The 20,595-nt window shown below is 44.1% G+C and overlaps 2 protein-coding genes across 4 annotated transcripts in view; both read left to right on the top strand.

Annotated features, from left to right (window-relative positions):
- Positions 1-7,591, top strand: part of LOC105908963 (26S proteasome non-ATPase regulatory subunit 11) — a 26,648-nt gene extending 19,057 nt beyond the window's left edge. The window contains exons 14-15 of the mRNA XM_012837536.3: positions 5,286-5,371; positions 7,492-7,591. The gene's annotated coding sequence lies outside the window, so the exon portion shown is untranslated. The remainder of the gene's footprint in view (positions 1-5,285; positions 5,372-7,491) is intronic.
- The window catches only part of LOC105908951 (vesicle-fusing ATPase-like), a 25,162-nt gene extending 5,647 nt beyond the window's left edge, over positions 1-19,515 (top strand). Inside the window, exons 2-23 of one of the 3 annotated variants that reach the window (XM_031564267.2) lie at positions 604-621; positions 5,286-5,371; positions 7,492-7,591; positions 8,148-8,187; positions 8,302-8,468; positions 8,984-9,091; positions 9,178-9,253; positions 9,480-9,635; positions 10,437-10,636; positions 11,387-11,552; positions 11,842-11,916; positions 12,128-12,315; positions 12,888-12,983; positions 13,311-13,467; positions 13,762-13,895; positions 14,134-14,200; positions 14,936-15,015; positions 15,325-15,459; positions 15,913-16,026; positions 16,602-16,657; positions 16,932-17,007; positions 18,360-19,515. In XM_031564267.2, the coding sequence (XP_031420127.1) occupies positions 604-621; positions 5,286-5,371; positions 7,492-7,591; positions 8,148-8,187; positions 8,302-8,468; positions 8,984-9,091; positions 9,178-9,253; positions 9,480-9,635; positions 10,437-10,636; positions 11,387-11,552; positions 11,842-11,916; positions 12,128-12,315; positions 12,888-12,983; positions 13,311-13,467; positions 13,762-13,895; positions 14,134-14,200; positions 14,936-15,015; positions 15,325-15,459; positions 15,913-16,026; positions 16,602-16,657; positions 16,932-16,962 (2,250 nt within the window). In that variant the 3' untranslated portion in view covers positions 16,963-17,007; positions 18,360-19,515. The remainder of the gene's footprint in view (positions 1-603; positions 622-5,285; positions 5,372-7,491; positions 7,592-8,147; positions 8,188-8,301; positions 8,469-8,983; positions 9,092-9,177; positions 9,254-9,479; positions 9,636-10,436; positions 10,637-11,386; positions 11,553-11,841; positions 11,917-12,127; positions 12,316-12,887; positions 12,984-13,310; positions 13,468-13,761; positions 13,896-14,133; positions 14,201-14,935; positions 15,016-15,324; positions 15,460-15,912; positions 16,027-16,601; positions 16,658-16,931; positions 17,008-18,359) is intronic. The other 2 variants (XM_031564277.2, XM_031564273.2) reach the window with 2 other exon arrangements.
- The last annotated feature ends 1,080 nt before the right edge of the window (positions 19,516-20,595 follow it).

A 20,595-nucleotide genomic window follows, 5' to 3' on the forward strand; every position in this document is an offset into this window, starting at 1 on the left:
AAAGGACACTGACATGTTGTATCAAACCTGCTAAATGTCAAACTCTGCTTTTTACAAATCCTGATGGTTTCATACTAGTGTAGCAGCTTTCATAGCAGCTACAAGTTCTGTGTTGTCGGAGGACTGACTGACTGATGGAGAGCTTTGAAAATGTGTGTCGTGACATTTGTGCTTCCACCACATGCATGTGTGCCCCTTTTCCCTTCAGATTTGGGGTCAGGGGGCGTGGAGAAGCGCTGGCTGGCCCTGTGCGCCATGGGCCGAGCCCAGCGGCGCCTTTAAGAAGGAGGAGACGGAGTGTGCCTCTGTGATGGCCAAAGTGTGAGAGGCCAACAGGCCCGGCCCGAGACTGTGTTTTAACCCAAGGCTATGACCCCAACTCTGACTCGCATGCTTCATGCTACACACTGTGCTGCTCAACTGAATGTGAATGGACCTCTACCCTTCACCCCCTCCACCTAACCCTGCCCCCCAACCAACCCCCACCCCCACACCCCCCCACCCCCCACCCATACAAGCCTTAAACACAGTGGTCCTGGCTGTTTCTATTCTGTGTCTGACGTCCTCTTCCCCTCCCTCTTGCTTGCGTGCGTCGGCCCCCAGGTCGTAATATTTTTCAAGGTATGTATCTCTTTATGACCAAAAGGTCAGCAACCCTTCTCTGTTGTTCTAGAGCGCCAGACGCCTGTTGCTCGGACTCGTTAGCCTGTGGTTTTTATTTTTGTGGTTTGATTGTTTGTTTTGGACAGTCCGCTTCTGTGACAGTAGCTTCAGCTGCAAAAAGAAAAAAAACGCCAGAGAACTGCCCCATGACACCCCCTTGCCCCTAACCCCCCCCCCCCACACACACACACACACACACACACACACACACACACACCCAGCTTTCATTAGCAGTACTTGTCAGTGGAGGCCGTAGGAAGCTGGTGTTGCAAATCCACGGAGCAGCTTGCAATGCCTAGATGGATTGTAGGCCATTGGTTACTGGCTGAGTGGTCCCGGAGGTGGTGGTTGCTTTTTGCTTTTCTCCCCACTGGCTCAGCAGAAAGATGTCTTTTCTGCCCGACTGTTGAGCTAGAGACTGACTAGCGTGTCTGTGCTGAGTCTCTGGGCCTTGTGCCAGGTCTGCAGTGCCAACTTTTTGCTCATTCATTTTGTCCAGCCATCTCTCCCTTTTATGTCCAGTCTCTCTCTCTCTCTCTCTCTCTCTCTCTCTCTCTCTCTCTCTCTCTCTCTCTGCCTCACCATCTATCCCCTTCACTCTGTCTCTTGTTCACTCCAGTCTCTCACTCACGCACTCGATCACTCTCTCTTTCTCTCCCTCTCTCTTTTTCTCTCTCGGTCACACTCTCTATATTTCTCTAGTATGCTGCCTTGCAGTGTCGCGCCTTGCAGTGTCGCGCCCTTCTCCCTCTTCCCTCCATCTCTCTCTCTCACTCTCTCGCTCTCTCTCTCACTGGTATGTCGACAGCCTAGTGTCTCAGTGCTATCTGAAGGACCCCAAAGCTTCTTCCTCCTGGTGCCAAACCCAAACACTTAAAGGGATTCCTATAACCACGCAGCCCCCTTTCCTTCGGCCAGTTCTCATGGCGGTGCAGTCTGAATTAAATGAGTGCAGGTACGCACGTGCACTCAGGAAATCGCTATTATCCCATTTTAGTCTGCTAAAGTGGGTAAATGTGCGGTCAAAAATACTCAATCAGATATGTCGATATAATCACCAGAACAGAACAGAATGTTCCATATTTTTTTTTTTTTTTTTTGACAAAGCATTTAAAGTCCACAAATACATTCTGGAAAGGTAATGCTGTAGTTCCCCCCCCCCCCCAACCCCCCCGCCCCCACTCACACACACACACACACAATCTCTCTCGATTTTTTTGTCCTCTGTCTTTTCCTTTCCTACATTCTGTCTCTGTCCTCCCCACTGTGCTTCTACACGTAAGTAGAAACTGTAGATTACCGCCGGATAAGAGCCGGGCTTGTTGGCTTGTATGGCAGTCAGAGCGCACACTTCGCCGCAGTGACATCAGAGCACACACTTTACTTTACTTACTCTGTATTTGTATTATTTTTTTTATTATAATGGAAGCTTCTTCTAGCAAATAGCAGCAAGTTCAGGATGCGTATGTAGGAAACAAACTGTAGGGTAACCATCGCTTGCCTCGAAGCCAAATGACGTGGCAAATATGAGGCACAGGATCTTTACAGTTGTTAGAGGCTCCTTAGGCGGCCGCCGCCCTCCACACCAGCCCAACATCATTTGTGACCTCGGTAATTAAAAAAAAATCTAGCCATGGCCCTGGTCTAATCTTTCAAAAACGTTGAACATGGAATGGATGGATGCTATGGCAGAAAAAAAACGTCATTTCTCTGAATATCCCTGTAAAATAGCCTGTTGAATGCAGCCAGAAGAGTCTGCTATTTCATAATTATATTGTGTTGTTAGTCTTCACAACTATACCATGGCATTCTGTGGGTTGGTTTCTGTTCATCAAGATTACACTCGTCTCAGATTCCATATGAAGTCTGTCTCTCTGTCTAGTCCCTCTAATCCTACTACTGCCTATCAAGTTTCATGCAAAGGGTTTCAGCAGTCGCAGAATGCCTGAGCACATATACTGACTTGCCATAAAACAAGCCTCTGTGTGGCGCCAGTAACTGCGCTCCCTGGGTTGTAATGTTCCCTTGCTGTCCATCACTGCTTGTGTTGTCTCATTAGAGGTGTTTTGTATTGCTGCTTGTATCTTCTGCTCTGCCTACTTTTCATCATCATCATCGTCTGTCTGTCTGTCTGTCTGTCTGTCTGTCTGTCTCTCTGTGTTATTTCAGCTTGTTCCTCAGCTTCTCTCTCCTTTGTTGTATTCCTCCCTTCACTTCTCTTCACTTCTCTAACAATCTGCCTATTGCCTTGTATGAGCTGCTTTGGTGGAGTTTGAATTTGTTTTATTTGGCATGTGTTTCTGCATGTGTCCTGATGGGATGTCTCTATGTTAGTCTTACTGGATGTGCTGTGTTGTGCTATGCTGTGCTATGCTGTGCACCCCTGTGCTTTGGTCTTGAGCATGTCAGGACTGGGCTGTTTGGCTGGCTGTGATGGGCTTGCTGTCTGAGTGGGTGAACTATGGTGTGGTGCTGCTGCCGCATTCCTCGAGCTGCTTTCTCTGCCTCCCTTCCTCTCCCCGTGTCATTGGTTGCCATGGCGTCCTCTTTGCCTTAGAGAAGGATTTTGACAGCGTATAAAAAAAAAACGGGGTCATTGCAGAATGAGCTGTACTTTGTTTTGCATGGTATGCATGGTCGTCCTGTGTTGCTAGGAGATGGTTTTGCAGTGTTGTGAATAGAACATTCATACCAGGAGCAGCTGGTATTGGAAGTACATTACTCTATCTGTAAATGTCTGTTTCTTGTATTGTTCAATATAAAGCAAATATACTGTCTTTGAAGCAGAAAATCGGACCTCCTCATACATATTACATACATGTACATATATATACATACCGGTACTTCATACATATATATATTACACAAATAGAGTCTATAAACCACTAAACTAATTGCTAAGTCTTTAGCACATGGATCATTATCACTGATTACTGATCGCTCAGGAGCCTATAATGGCTTCTAATGTCTGTAAAGTCTTAAATATACTTCCGCAGGCACGGCTACGCTTAGGTCCGGGGCCGGGCACAATGCGCATGACGCAAATGTCGTTACCAGGATGGTCCGCGCGGACTGTCCAGAATTTGGTGTCTGCGCGGACTTTTGCACGTTAACTGCGCATGGGCATGTTTTAAAGCACTGGCTTATGGTCAAAAGAAAACTAAATCCATTTTTAGGTTATTTATTCATTTAGAAGACGCTTTTATCCAAAGTGACTTACAGTACAGAATCACATTTTCATTAGTATGTTTGCTCCCTGGGAAGAAAACAACTGGAGACCCGCTGATAAAATGAGAGTTATGTTCATGCTTCAGCAAATCACCGCTGATTAGATTACCAGCAACGGTATTTTAACGTTAGTAGCTATCGCTATTTAGATAGAAGAGTAAACGGTTTGAAGGGGCAGAGAAAACTATAGACCTCTAAGAAATAACACCCTTTGCTGTAGATTCACACGACGTAGAGATATTATTTTAAACACTTTGATTGCGCTGAGAGACGTGTCTACATCGGCAAAACTAGTATACCTCAGAGACACAAATGCGCATTTTTGGAGTATACTTAAAGAAGACCTATTATGCTTGTCTGGTTTTCCCCTTCCTTGAGTGTGTTAAATAGCCTTTTCTGTATGTAAACAGCCTGCAAAGTTACAAAGCCCAAAGTACATGCCCAAGGTAGTAACTCTCTCCCACCAAAACCACTCAGCTGCCTGAAGCACTTTGTTGGAATTACAGCCCTTTCCCGTTATGACAAGATGACCCAATCCCCTATCACAATCCTTACTGCCACGCCTAGCTGACCAACCATAGTCACTCTGGGCTCATCAGGGGGAGGGTCTTAGAGACACAGGAGTTCTAAAATAATGTTTCAGACAGAGGGTGAATACAGATTTTTTTTTTTTAAATGTTTTTGAAATATGGAAGCACATGAATCTATTCTAGTAGACCCCAAACATAAAATTATGAACATTGAAAATGAGCATAATAGGTTCTCTTTAAGGCCTTATGCCTCTGTGTGTTGTGTGTTAAGTCAAAGCGAATGACTTTCTTCCTATTGTGAAATGGCATGAATGAGTCATGAATGTGAAGCAAACTGCCATGGAGTCCTCATGACTTATGGGAAATGTAGTCCCACTGAGGTGTATAAGCAAAGTGCCATGCAGAATATAGAGTATGTATAGAGCACATCCATCCAGAGAATATATAGGGTTTAGTATAGGAGCAAGAAATCCTCAAACTGAATAATCAAATTAAAGTAATACTCATATGGCCATCAGTATTTTGACAGCTTTGAGATACAGTAGGTATGGCTTTGTTGCTTTAAGAGCATGAAAATGTGTTTTTTTAACTATGCAGTTATTACTGAGCGCCGCACTGAGTGTGTCACAAATGTGTGTCTCACCTGCAAGTCTCTGTTTCATATGATTTTGTTTGAACCTAATGGCTGAGCTCCTCGGTGTGTGTTACACTGAAGTGTTCGTCGTTGGGGATAATGTTGTTTCTGGAAGTTTATGGAAATGGTTTGCTGAGGAAGGATGGAGAGAACTTAGCCTCACCTTTAACCCTTTAACTGCCCTCAACTGATTCCCCCCCCCCCCCCCCTCCCCTCTCCCTGTCCCTTAGACAATGCAAGCGGCGCGGTGCCCCACAGACGAGCTGTCTCTGACCAACTGCGCGGTGGTGAGTGAGAAGGACCTCCAGTCTGGACAGTAAGTCACATTCGGTTTTCTCTTTCATTCCTCTCACATTCCCTGTTTCCTGATGGTGACGTTCACTGTTTGCCCATGGGTGACTGAAGGATGACATTTCAGCATTTGACACTGGTTCAGAAACTGGCCCAGATCTATCTGTTTCTGCTCCACGGAGGTCCGTGTCATTTTCAGGGGGCCGGGTCTCTTACCCGACGCTAGCTGCCTGCGAGTTGAGAAGACTCAGGGGCAGTTCCAGCTGAGCTCTACTGTCTTAGCGCCACATCAGGGCCAAATCTGATGTGTATCTGAAACGGACCCAAACCCAGCAGAGCGGCACCAGATTTGGACCAGATCTGCCCCAGTGTCAGGTGCTGTGTAGGTTCATGTGTGTTCATGTGTGTGTGTGTGTGTGTGTGTGTGTGTGTGTGTGTGTGTGTGTGTGTGTGTGTGTGTGTGTGTGTGTGTGTGTGTGTGTGTGTGTGTGGGTCCTTGGGCTGCTGATTCAGAATGGATGGTAACACAGACTGACAACAGCTGCCACTGTGCCTCCAGATCCACTACATGTGAAAAGGATAGAGAGAGACAGTGCAATGTCATTATGGCACGTGTGTGTGTATGTGTGTGTGCCTGTGTGTGTGTGTGTGTGTGTGTGTGTGCCTGTTTGTGTGTGAGTTTGTTTGGGTGTCCCTCAATGTGCCGATACAGCATTCCTCTCAAGTGGGGAAAGCCTGATCCATTATTCATGCCACCCTGCTTACAGTGCAGTCTGCTAGGCAGGTTTATGGCTGGGTGTTCCCAGGTAGAGCGTAGGCTATAGCTTCTCTTATTAGGCTTTTAACAAAAAGTTACTGTCAGTCTCTTACATGTTATCTGTCTTGGAACATCATTAAACCGTGGGTCTGTATGTGTGTGTGTGTGTACGTACCTGTGTGTTAGAGAGACAGCAATACAGATACTTTTGCACTGAAAAAGTGCAAAGGTGATTGAGTGGAAATGAATACTCCCAATGAGAGAACACTACGATCCATCCCCCCTGAATGACGGGAGGTCACTCTCGCTCCCCAGCCCTTCCTCATCTCACTCTGAGCATAATCCCTGGAAATCTCAATCTGAGATTAGCCAGACCCATAATCCCTTGTGGCTGTGACAAGACACGAGGGTTGCATCAGGGACTTCCTGTTTGTCTGATTGTTCCATTCATGGCTCACATAACCAGGATGATTTGATTCATTCCATCTGGGCTCTTCTGCATTGTAAATACCAGTCACTGAAATGCAACAGCTACTATGTGGGACGTGTTCAACATGACACATGTATTCAATTAGGAGACAGGGTTTTTTGGCATGTAGTGTGCCGTTCATGCACTTCTGTTCAGATAATAATGTGATCATTTGGGTGTGGTGTATTCTGCCCTCACACTTTGTATCCAGAGCACGTCCTCCCTTCATTACTGACATGATGAAGAGGTGCAGTCAGCGGTGCCCAGTGCGTGTGTGTGTGTGTGTGTGTGTGTGTGTGTGTGTGTGTGTGTGTGTGTGTGTGTGTGTGTGTGTGTGTGTGTGTGTGTGTGTGTGTGTGTGTGTGTGTGTGTGTGTGTGTGTGTGTCTGTGTGTGTGTGTGTGTGTGTACATGCTTATATGCATACGGGTGTGTCAGCACTGTTTGCCCACTGCAGCAGGACTGTGAGAGAGTCTGCGTGTGTGTGTCTATGTGTGTGTATGTATGTGTGCACTCTGTGCCCATTGCAGCAGGACTGGGAGAGACTGCAGTTGTGAGTGTGAGTGTGTGTGTGTGTTAAAGCGCCTTGAGACAATTGTATTGTTATGGCGCTATATAAATAAAATTGAATTGAATTTAATTGTTTGTATGGTATTGTAAGATAAATCATTTTAGAATTGTCCAACCTTAAATATGAATTGTAATCTTTAAAATTCAAGTGAAAGGCTTTTTCCTTCCACTGTCCTTCTTACAAGTATGCCACAAAGCAACTGATTATGATTCAACTCAGACTCTGATCTGACTCTGATCTAGTGCGGATCCAGACTCAGCTGTTCTCCAGGATCCTGACCTTCAGGAAAATAACATCTTTGAAGAACTTAAAGAACTTTTAAAGGTTCTTGTTTCTTTCCCTCGTGTAGGCATGTGACGGTGAAGACCACACCCAACCACAAGTTTGTGTTTACCACCAAGAGCCACCACACTGTGACACCAGGCACCATCGCCTTCAGTTTACCCCAGGTGAGGGAGATGTGTGTGTGTGTGTGTGTGTGTGTGTGTGTGTGTGTGTGTGTGTGTGTGTGTGTGTGTGTGTGTGTGTGTGTGTCTGTGTGTGTGTGTGTGTGTGAGTGTGTGTGTGAGTGTGTGTGTGTGTGTGTGTGTGTGTGTGTGTGTGTGTGTTCGTGTGTGTGTGTGTGAGTGTGTGTGTGTGTGTGTGTGTGTGTGTGTGTGTGTGTGTGTGTGTGTGTGTGAGAGTGTGTGTGTGTGTGTGTGTGTGTGTGTGTGTGTGTGTGTGTGTGTGTGTGTGTGTGTGTGTGTGTGTGTGAGAGTGTGTGTGTGTGAGAGTGTGTGTGTGTGTGTGTGTGTGTGTGTGTGTGTGTGTGTGTGTGTGTGATTCACGATGGGATGCTGGACATGCTCTTGTGCCATTTCTATATTACATATAAATGCTAACTGTAATTACAGTTAGGCTTGTAAACAAATAAGAGATGATACCTATGGAGGGATATTGATGGCACTGTCTGTACGTATTTTATTGATATGTGTGTTCTCTATCCTTCTCTGCTTCTTCCTTCAGAGAAAATGGGCTGGTTTATCCATTGGACAAGAAGTGGAAGGTAATTATTCCACACACTATGACACTCTTCAACAAATTTCTTCAAGTGTATTCTACAGCGGATACATTCCGTCTGATGTTTAACAAGGCCTTTCATTCCGTCTCTGTCTGTCAGTGGCCAACTACAACTTTGACAAGGCTAAGCAGTGTATCGGCCTCGTGTCGCTCGAGATCGACTTCCTGCAGAAGAAGAGCACGGACACCAGCCCCTATGACTCGGACAAGATGGCCAGTGAGTTCATCCAACAGTTCAACAACCAGGCCTTCTCCGTGACCCAGCAGGTATGAATGACTGCAGGGTAATGGCATGGATACAGCACCATGTGGGACCTGACGGTATATTTCATTGTGGTGCATTGATATCACATGCCCTTAAGCACATACGTCCCTAGGGTTGTATACATTTACTTAGTTTCTGTATAACTCGTCATCACAGGATGTGTTTCAAGTTAGGGTTATGATTAATGACATTTAATTAAGTGTGCGTCATGAAATGATACTGTTGTCTGGGTATCAGACTGGTGTATCGTGTTACTACGCATCCAAAAAATGCTTAGATTCTAGATTTTTTTTTTAGATGATGTTTTGTTTTATGATGGTAGACTACAGGCCTCAAGTGCTTATATATGCACTCTCTGCAAATCATGCAAATGTATGCCTACATTTAAGTGTTGTGTGAGTGATGGTGTTAAAGACTACATCATTTAGTCGAATTTGAATGCTAACACAAACCCTATATAACACAAGCCTCTGCATATCCTCTGACACTATTGGATCGATGTAATTAATCCCCACAGTTGGTGTTCAGCTTCTGCGACAAGCTTTTTGGCCTGCAAATCAAGGATATTGAGGCCATGGATCCAAGCATCCTGAAAGGGGAGCCGGCCTCTGGGAAAAAGCAAAAGGTATCGGAAGCTGCATGACTGGCCATGGTGTAAATGCACTGTTAGCAAAAAACCAATGGCAATGACCCATTCCTTCCTCCTTGCAGATTGATGTTGGCCTATTGGTGGGAAACAGTCAGGTGATGTTCGTGAAGGCAGAGAGCTCCTGCCTCACACTAGTGGGTAGGTTTTTCCGCATACTTCTATCAGATTACTTTTTGTTATGAACATTAACCTTACCACCTTAATATCAGTTACAACATGCATCAAGCAAATGCTGTATCATCGTATCAAAGACGGTGGAATGTTTTACATAGAGTGCGCGATCATTTGAAAAATATCTTTACAAGGATATAACATGTATCCTTATATAACGTCCTTGTTATGATTTGGTTTTGTTGACCTTCAGGGAAGGCTAAGGCCAAAGAAGCCCGTCAAACCATCATTAACCCTGACTTCAACTTTGAGCGTATGGGCATCGGTGGTCTGGATAAGGAGTTCTCCGACATCTTCCGCAGGGCCTTCGCCTCTCGTGTCTTCCCCCCAGACATTGTGGAACAGATGGGTAGGATACCTAGTTTCATCATTTTCTATGTATATATTTGCATTGGATAGTTATTCACGGCTTTCCTGTTTTCTCACTGTCCCTCTCTCAGTCTTGTATAGCTCTAGTTTGAGGGTGGTACGAAGGAATTTAAATATCGGCCATGAGTATCAAAATACTCCTAAAGTTAAGGTAGGCTGTTAGCTAGTTAGCGTGCTTACATTCACATGAATCTAACATGCTAACTAGCTAGTGAGCCACTGGAGAGACATATTGAAAGAGCACACGGGTGGTATGGCCACACTCACACTCGATTTAGTTGTTTCTGTTTGCTTTTCGCTCTCTCATCATCTATCAGTATTTCTTTACCAGCAGAGTGTTTCTTTGTTATGTTCCGGTACAGATAAAGCATACATTCTGATCAGAATATGTTCCCCAGGCATTGAACCCATGAGTTGGGTGTTGTTTGCACGTTGCTCTACCACTTGAGCTACAGGAACACTCTTTTACTTTCCTTATATCTCTCCTTCACCCCCCCCCCCCCTCTCTCTCTCTCTCTCTCTCTCTCTCCTCTCCTCTCTCTCTCTCTCTCTCTCTCTCTCTATCCTCTCTCCTCTCTCTCTCCTCTCCTCTCTCTCTCTCTCCTCTCTCTCTCTCTCCTCTCCTCTCTCTCTCTCTCTCTCCTCTCTCTCTCTCTCCTCTCTCTCTCCTCTCTCTCTCTCTCTCTATCCTCTCTCTCTCTCTCCTCTCTCTCCTCTCTCTCTCTCTCTCCTCTTCTCTTTCTCTCTCTCTCTCTCTCTCTCTCTCTCTCCCTCTTTCCAGGCTGTAAGCACGTGAAGGGCATCCTGCTCTTCGGGCCACCTGGATGTGGAAAGACCCTGATGGCCAGGCAAATTGGCAAGATGCTGAACTCTCGCGACCCCAAGGTGGTCAACGGCCCTGAGATCCTCAACAAGTTTGTGGGAGAGTCAGAGGCCAACATCAGGAAGCTGTTCGCAGATGCCGAGGAGGAGCAGAAGAGGGTGAGACACACACATTAGAGAAGAGGGTGAGACACACACATTAGAGAAGAGGGTGAGACACACACATTAGAGAAGAGGGTGAGACACACACATTAGAGAAGAGGGTGAGACACACACATTAGAGAAGAGGGTGAGGCACACAAGTTAGAGAAGAGGGTGAGGCACACACATTAGGGAAGAGGGTGAGACACACACATTAGAGAAGAGGGTGAGACACACACATTAGAGAAGAGGGTGAGGCACACAAGTTAGAGAAGAGGGTGAGACACACACATTAGAGAAGAGGGTGAGACACACACATTAGGGAAGAGGGTGAGACACACACGCTAGAGAAGAGGGTGAGACACAAACATTAGGGAAGAGGGTGAGACACAAACATTAGAGAAGACTGGCCAAGTAGCACCATAGGTTCTCATAGACTTGCAGGATAACATCGTTCTACCCTCACTACCGACTTACCATGGGAAAGGCTTGGCTATGATCTCCATAAAAAATAGCCATACCCATTTTTGAAATACTAAATAGCACGGCCTCCTTTCTCTGCCTTTTGGCTAAGTTGAAGTGTAACATGGAAATGCTATAGCTTTTAATGAATTGGGTAGGTCTCGTATTTGCATTGTTGAACAGCAGAACATTGGTAAACATTGTCATTGGTAAACAGCTCACGACATTTATAAACATTGTCGTTGGTAAACAACTCACAATATTTGTGTCATGTGTAAACCTCACCTGTCTGTCTGCTCCTGGTAGCTGGGTGCCAACAGCGGCTTGCACATCATCATCTTTGACGAGCTGGACGCCATCTGCAAGCAGAGAGGCACGGCCGGTGGCAGCACGGGCGTCCATGACACCGTCGTCAACCAGCTGCTGTCCAAGATCGACGGCGTGGAGCAGCTCAACAATATCCTGGTCATCGGTATGTATTATATGTGTGTTATGTATGTTTGTGCAAGCGTGTGTGTGTGTGTGTGTGTTATGTGTGTGTGTGTGTGTGTGTGTGTGTGTTATGTGTGTGTGTGTGTGTGTGTGTGTGTGTGTGTGTGTGTGTGTGTGTGTGTGTGTGTGTGTGTGTGTGTGTGTGTGTGTGTGTGTGTGTGTGTGCGTGTGCTTATGTGCGCGTGTATGTGTGGGTTACTGCACTCCTAGGTTGGTTACCATCTCTCTCTCTCTCTCTCTCTCTCTCTCTCTCTCTCTGTCTCCTTCAGGCATGACCAACAGACCTGACCTGATTGATGATGCTCTTATGCGACCTGGCAGGTTTGAGGTCAAGATGGAAATTGGTGAGTCTAACAGACTGTGTGTTTGACTATCTGATGCATTGGGACCACATTTCTTCACGTTGCTATTGGTTGTTTACATAAACGGACATGTAGACATGTGTGTTGCATAACAGTAGACACAGGAACTATGTGTCAGAGTTGTATTTTTAACTCCATGTCTCTCTCTCTCTCTCTCTCTCTCTCTCTCTCTCTCTCTCTCTCTCTCTCGCAGGTCTCCCTGATGAGAAGGGCCGTTTTCAGATCCTGAATATCCACACAAACAAGATGAGAGAGTTCAACCTGCTGGCTATTGATGTGGACGTCAAAGAGCTGTCAGTTGAGACCAAGAACTTCAGTGGTGCCGAACTGGAAGGTCTCGTCAGAGCTGCCCAGTCCACCGCTATGAACCGCCACATCAAGGTCAGACCCGGTGGTCCAAACTTACAGCACGATTAAATTCCTCAGTCAACCAATCAATCAATAGATTAATCAATCAGTCAGTTAGTCAATAAGTCAATCAACCAACCAATCAACAATTCAACAAACCAAAATGATCAGTTATCAATGAACCAATGAATCGATCAATCAGTCAGTCTGTTAATCAGTCAATGCATCTTTTCCTCTGTATGTACATAACACACCTGCCTATTGTTCTGATTGCTGTGACAAGATAAGATCAATTTTGTGACACTGAGATGGATGTCACTGGCTGTAACAGTGGCCAAAAGCCACCCTGTCCAATCCCTCTGCCTGTCCTGCTGCTCCAGGGTGTTACTCACCAGCAGCCCAGAAGACCAGACAGGTGTCTTGAAATTAGTTCAATGTTAGACAACTGAATTTATATTTATTTCCTAAATTGTTTAAACGCAATTGAACATTCCTGTGAAATATTCTCACCAATCACTGATACTCACTTATGATTGGTTCACTGCAACTTATCCCGATAGGTAAGATGGATGTTTGGGTGAATGGTCTCGTATTTCATCCTACAGGCTACAGCCACTGTGGAAGTGGATATGGAGCGTGCTGAGAAGCTGCAAGTCCACCAGGCCGACTTCTTAGGATCCCTAAACAATGACATCAAGCCTGTAAGCATTCATTCTTTCATTCATTCATTCATTCATTCATTCATTCATTCATTCATACATACATTCATTCATTCAGCCAGTAAGTTAATCAGTCATTCAGTTATTGATTCATTCATTTGCCTCTTTCATTCTCACTCATACAGTATGTATATCAACATTATAGTTATATATAATTATTAATCAACAACATCTTTTTAATAAATTCTGTATGAATAATAGCAATCATGCATTCGTTTTGGCTATTAATAGATATCTGAAGCATATCAGGTCAAAGGTCATACCACCCTCATGTGACATCCTCCTCCTCCCTGCTTGTCCATGCTGTAGGCTTTTGGTACGAACCAGGAAGACTACTGCAGCTACATCATGAATGGCATCATCAAGTGGGGCGACCCAGTCACTCGTGTTCTGGATGACGGAGAACTCCTGGTGCAGCAGACCAAGAACAGCGACCGCACACCCCTTGTGACTGTCCTGCTGGAGGGTAGGCAGGATCCACACACACACACACACACACACACACACACACACACACACACACACACACACACACACACACACACACACACACACACACACATACATAAACACAAGTATTATGTATATATTATATAAAGACAGACATACACACACACACACACACACACACACACACACACACACATGTATGCACACATACAAACACATGCACACACACAAACACACACACACACACATTCTTATATTTATTTTGTATGTGCCATATGTGTGTCTCTCACTTCCTATGCTCCACTGACAGGACCGCCCGGCAGTGGTAAGACTGCCCTGGCTGCCAAGATCGCAGAGGAATCTGAGTTCCCCTTCATCAAGATCTGCTCCCCAGACAAGATGATTGGTCACTCTGAGATCTCCAAATGCCATGCCATCAAAAAAGTGAGTCATGTTGGAGGGGGAGAAGAAAAGTAAAATTTGGAAGAAGGAAAAAAAAAAAAGACAATTTCGAAGGAAAATATGAGTACAAATTAGTACTAACTGATTATATGATTTTATAACAGATCATATAGTGTTGATTATTTACCCATGGACCATTATTGTGATCAGAGCCAGTTTAGCATGACTGGGTCTTGAGTCCAATCAGATGTCTAATTGCGTAATTGTTTTCTTTTCACAGGTTTTTGATGATGCTTGCAAGTCACAGCTGAGCTGTGTGGTTGTGGATGACATTGAGCGCTTGCTGGGTGAGCTTACATGCCTGTCCTCTGTGCCTCGAACACACCCCTGCAGACACATACCCCCCCCCCCCCATCTCTCTCTAACACACACAACCTTCAACTAGACAAATATTCACTTTACTTGAATCCATTAGCTATAAGAACACTGGAATGCATATAATAAAAAGCATAATGAAGCAAACATGGTTAAGCCATAATGTGTAACAGAAAACACTTTGTTGAGGAATATAAGCACAAATTGTAAAGATATATTAATGTTAAGTAGATACATCTAGGGGTTGTCTCCCCCATACCAACCAATGAAGAATGAATTAAGGGAGTCTGTTGAAGCCCCGTAAATGTTTTTGCTGAATTTGAGATGAACTTGTGAGAAATACTTTCAGGAACTTGTGAGGACGTCGTGTTTTTCTCAGTGAAGAGCAATCTCAGTCGAAACTAGAAAAAGACCAAGAACCCCTGAATCCCACCTCCTATAACTCTGCGTGGCCTGGTTAGCTGTGCTGCTGCTGTGTCTGCTGGGAATCCTCATTAGAGTCCTCTGTTTACCTCACAGTAGAGAGCCCCAACCACCTGAGCACTGACACCTGTACAATATCGTTTGTCGCCTTTACAATAAAGGGGTTATGATGTTGCAGATGAATCATTTTGTAGAATAGCATAGAGGATATGTAGGATGACATAAATCTGTCAAAACTGTTGATGATTGGGAATAATCTGCTCATGGTAACTGTCATTCCACAGACTATGTGCCCATTGGACCCCGGTTCTCCAACCTGGTTCTACAGGCTCTACTGGTTCTGCTCAAGAAAACACCCCCAAAAGTGTGTATTCAATTGTGTGTGTGTGTGTGTGTGTGTGTGTGTGTGTGTGTAAGTGTAAGAGAGAGAGAGAGAGTAAATAGCCTTGGATTGATTTATGTGGATTCATGATATCACTTTACAGTAAACACTATAGTTGAGACATTTGAATGTGTGCACTCCTAACATAATAGCATAAATGTCTTACAACCTATCTTTTTCAATTCTGTGTGTGTGTGTGTGTGTGTGTGTGCACGTGTGTCTGCGTGCATGCGTGCGTGTGTGTGCGTGCACGTGTGTTCTTCTGCTAATGTTCTCTGCTGACCCTCTCAGGGTCGTAAGCTGTTGGTGATCGGTACGACCAGCCGTAAGGACGTGCTGCAGGAGATGGAGATGCTGGATGCCTTCAGCACCTCCATCCACGTGCACAACATCTCCACCGGAGAGCACCTGGTGGAGGCTCTGGAGGTCTGGGACTCTGTTTCTTGCTTAATCTCTCTATTTCTCTGCCTTTCTCTGTCTCTCTTTCCTGTCCTCGCTCTCCTCTGTGTGTGTCTGTGTGTGTGTGTGTGTGTGTCTGTGTCTGTGTCTGTGTGTGTGTGTGTGTGTGTGTGTGTGTTTGTGTGTGTGTGTGTGTGTCTGTGTGTGTGTGTGTGTGTGTGCCATATCTATTGCATGATCTATATTCCATGTGTATTTCTAGTAAACCAATAAAGTATCATACAATACCTAATGCAGATGCCATACAAAATCAAATAATATAGTTTAATTTATAGAATTAACACATTAATGAATTAATGACTATTTCAAATTAAAAACAGCAGCTGAGTTCCTCCATTGAAACACACAGTCTGTTTCTCAAGGCCCCTTTCCATGTTCTTTGGTTAGTGATGGATCTCCTGTTCTTAATGTTCCCTCCAGCTTCTGGGCAGCTTCTCGGAGCCCGAGCGGGCCACCATTGCCAAGCAGGTGAAGGGGAAGAGGGTCTGGATCGGAATTAAGAAGCTCCTCATGCTCATCGAGATGTCCCTACAGGTGAGCTGGACCAGGCCAGGTCGAGCCAATCCAAACCAAACCAAACCAAACCAAACCAAACCAATTCTTCTGATAACAACATCAATAGACTTTTAGAATAGAATAAACAGGAGCTTTGTAAAGACACTCATCAGAGGGGAATTTAATTGAATTTAGCATCAATCACCGCATTAATACTGATTGTTAATTTGAAAAGCATTGTGCCAGTCAATCTTTTAGGCCTGTATGATCCCATTGCGACACAGTGCTATACCTTATTACTACACAGGGTATAGTCATTGGCTATTTAACATGTATTTATCCATAAGTGTGAAATGATGGGAGGTGAGAAGTCATTAGACTATCTGAATATTCCGCTCCATTTTAATCTCTTGGACCTCTTGTGTATATGTAGTCAGATGTATAGTGTGTGAAGGCCTAGCCATAATTGGTTAGGCATTCGCCAGTTTGAAATGGACAGCAGCTTGATTTATTGGTAAGTGTTGCAATCCACTTAGAAAAGCAATGATATGATATGCTCTCTCTCTCTCTCTCTCTCTCTCTCTCTCTCTCTCTCTCTCCCTCCCTCTCTGTAGATGGAGCAGGAGTACAGAGTCAGCAAGTTCCTGCAACTGTTAAGAGATGAGGGAGCGTAAGTGTCATTATTTCGCCTGTTTAATATTTACCTGACCATGACTCATCACATTCTCATCAAGTCATTACTTCTTGCCTGTCACCTCTGTTCTGCTGTTGTGTCTATTAGTTCTGTTTTGCGAAGGGATCTTTGTTACAAGGTACAGTATCTGTGTGTGCTCATGTTCACATTGGAAGCTATGATGACTCTGGTTTGAAATGGGAGTCTTCTACTCTACTACGATGCCAAAATGTCCGCCTGGTCGATTTGACCATCTATTCTGTTCCACCAGGATGGACGACGGCAATCAGATTCGAGTATAAGTCCCTTTGTCTCACTGCACAGTTCTGCCAAATCTGTCCTGTATGGTAAGAGAGTTGGTGAAGTCTCGCTGATTAGCTCTTGCACTAGTGTCAGTGTTAATGTTAGCTGTAGTTCCCCATCCATGCCCCCATCTGATAGACAGACTTAGAAGCTAATAGTTGCTTTAATGTTCTTCTTACAGTCACAATCGAATAGCTGTTTGTATTCCTATTAGTTTCCGTGGTAACACTGTGTCAGTCTCCCATTAGTCCATGAGAATCTCCTGTCTCCTGATTTCATTGGCTACCATCTCCAAAAGCTTTCACGTCTGTAACAGTGCCTCCATGTCCATGTCTGTAATATTGTGATGTCTGCAGTACCTTAGTTTGAGTAGTAGTCGTCTACGGTCGACACCACATAGGAGTTCACTACAGTTCACTACCAACCCCACTCAACTCTGACTCCCCACACACACACACACACACACACACACACACACACACATACGTGCTCCCACATACACACACCCACACATACACATACGTGCTCACGCATACATGCTTACATACACAGATACACATACAAGCCAGGAGAAGACAACTAAAATTATATATTTCTGGCAAAAAAAAATAACTCAAAACTGATTACTTGCTGGATATAAGTGTTTAATAAGACCGTAACACACCTCGGGCCCTTATTTGATAGATGCGCACCACAGGTTCTTACGCGCGCAACAAAGAAGGGACATTGCATGAAGTCATTTTTTGATTAATAGAGCACATTCATTTGGTAATTGTGTACAGATCTAAGCATCTTTGAGGCCAGACCTTTGCCTCTCTTTTTGGTGGACAAAAAGGTAGGCGTTTCATGTAAATTGCTTTGAAGAAGGCGTTTTGTCACTTCCTTCTTTGAAATGCGCATGCACATTCTACATGCCTCCACAAGAGGGAGCTCTACAGTGGCCAGTGTGTTTTGTATAAAAGATGAAGGGCTTTGACTGTGGGTTCTCATGGGGTCATTTTCCCAGGTGGCATCCACCCAAAGGGCCAGTGCCCGGCTGTGCGAGGGTCTGTGTTTAGAGGGGAGAAGGGTTCTCAACAGAGCCATGGGCTCGGAGGTTAGACTAGGTGAGGGCAGGCTAACAGAGGTAGACATGGAGGTCACCACACACACACACACACACACACACACACACACTCACTCAAGTACAAACAAGCACACACACACACACCCTCACATACACACATTTACACGCTCAGACATAAATGTGCCCACACTCACATGCACACTAAGACGTGCATAAACACATGCAAAGACTACACAGTCTCACACACATTGCAAGAATGCATGTGTACACACTCACACACACACACACACACACACACTTTACAATCACCTCTCTTGTGTCCCCCTGCAGTGATCTCGGAGTTATCTAAGCGTAAGGAGAGAAGAAGAAGGGATGAAGAGAGAAGAGGAGAGCGGGTCTACCCAGCCAGAGGGCCGTCCTGCTGTGCATGTTTATGATGGCAAACCGAGATTGTTTCTGCTACAGTCCAGCACCGCTCACCCACACTCCAGAGGCAAAAACACCTACAGTCGGAGCAGTACTACTCCATGTTGTCAGTATTAACGCAAAATCGATCTCCAAGTGGCGTCTTGTGCTTTTAGTGTGCCGTGTCTATTGCTAGATGTGTTTCTATCTATAGTCCGAGAAAAACGATACAGCACATGCATCTCTGTGAACCCTGAGCCTAGACGGTGTTTTAACAGTATATCAAAGTATATCATATATGTACTATACGTACATATATATACATTATGCATATATGAGATGTAAGTCTTTCAAACCGATATCTAGAGAAGAAATACAATCTGAGAAGGCCTATAGTCTGTGAAGTGGAAATTTAATTTACTGTCAGTGATATGTATCTATATGAAGTGTCATGTATTTATTTATTTTTTGTACATAGAGGACACAATGCGGTGATCCATCATATGACATTTGTTTATGTATAGTTACAGTTTACATATCAGATTTATACGTTTTGCTCCTGTGTAGATTCTGGTCGTAGATGGCAGTTGGGTGAAGTGTTAATGTACAGTGTACCTTCTGTATGATGCATACCTTAAAAGTCGGTGTTTGAAAAAATACAGCACTTTTTTCAATATGAGTGAGATTTAACCAAGAGACCAACCTTTAATCATAACCGTATAGTTCTACACTAGATTTCAATCTTGCACTTATGTACTGTGGATGAATGTTTAGTTTAAGTTTGTGTGTGTGTGTGTGTGTGTGTGTTTGCACTTCAGAATGAATGTAGAAGATGAAGATTCAATCAGTGTGTGTTTGTCTCTTTTAAGTGTATGTGTTTGTGTGTGTGTGTGCGTGTGTGTGTGTGTACACTGTGAGTCATTTTGTATATGTTTTTGCCTGCCTAATGACCTCATGTTCTTAAATCATTATCTTTTTATTTCTTCTTATCGTGTGTGTGGTCCAGAGCTATTTATTCTAACCATTAAAGATGGATGGCAAGGATGCAGATGTATTATTGCAATAAAAGCACAGGCACACACATGAAGGAAAAGAGTGTCCTTTTTGCACTCAACTGAAATGAACACAATTCCTCATACTGCCTAGCTGCGTAGTGAATGTTTTAGCAGATCTAAATTCATTCCTTTGTATGTAATTATCTGTAGCACTTACATGTGCACATTAAAATGTGCATCCTCTACTCAGCACTTGATGTTGTATACAGACACATGATTACCAGCCTGGACAAATTTACGCTTGAAGTACCTACTTCAGGTAATGTGCAACAGCCATTGTTCAAAATGAGGTAAGTGAGTTCATTAAGATTTAAATGTAGGTGCTGAAAAACTGTCAATGTTCTGTCGGTCCACAAAGTTAAGTGTCAAGAGTTTTTGACATGTATTAATGAATGATTATGATGATTGGATTAATAGTTGATAGGTTTAGAAAAAGTTGAAAATGGTGTGGTGGTTTATTTTGAGACGGTATATAATTAATCATAGAAGTGTTTTGCCCCGATACTTTTTTGAGTGTAGTCAGTATGACTGCCTTATACAGACAAAATTGTTCAACGCTTGGGCAAAGTCATTTCCGTGCTTGTAATCTAAAAGTATCACCAGACAAACAACAGAAACGAAGGAAGGGCAGAACCCGTGCATTGCATCAACAGGTAAACCGCGGTTTCCGACTTGGTGGATTCACTTTTAAATACCACACAAAAATTAAGCACTGCATATCATTTTGGTATTCACACCGTGTGTGATATTCATTACACATTAATGCAAACATTAAAATCAATTGAGGAATGAAGAGAAATCAACCACTTCACCAAGTTTGCCTTCAACCCATAAAGGGCGCTGCATGATAACAAATGGCCATCTTAGTGCAGTAAGGGCCTGAGGTCCAGCTTTGGAATGGAATGCACTCACGATGCACTATTAACAAGATGTATAAATATATACATTTACTAAGAAAACGTCCAGCTAAATTTGAATGTTCTGAATTTAAACAGAAGTTTCAACCAACTCAATAAGGCCTTCATCCAGATGTTTTGAATAACCATCATGAAAATATCCGTATTCAACCCAGTCTTGTCTCATCGGATCGTTCTAATTATGGGATG

Source organism: Clupea harengus, chromosome 1 (genome assembly GCF_900700415.2).
Source record: "Clupea harengus chromosome 1, Ch_v2.0.2, whole genome shotgun sequence".
NCBI classification, from domain to species: domain Eukaryota; kingdom Metazoa; phylum Chordata; class Actinopteri; order Clupeiformes; family Clupeidae; genus Clupea; species Clupea harengus.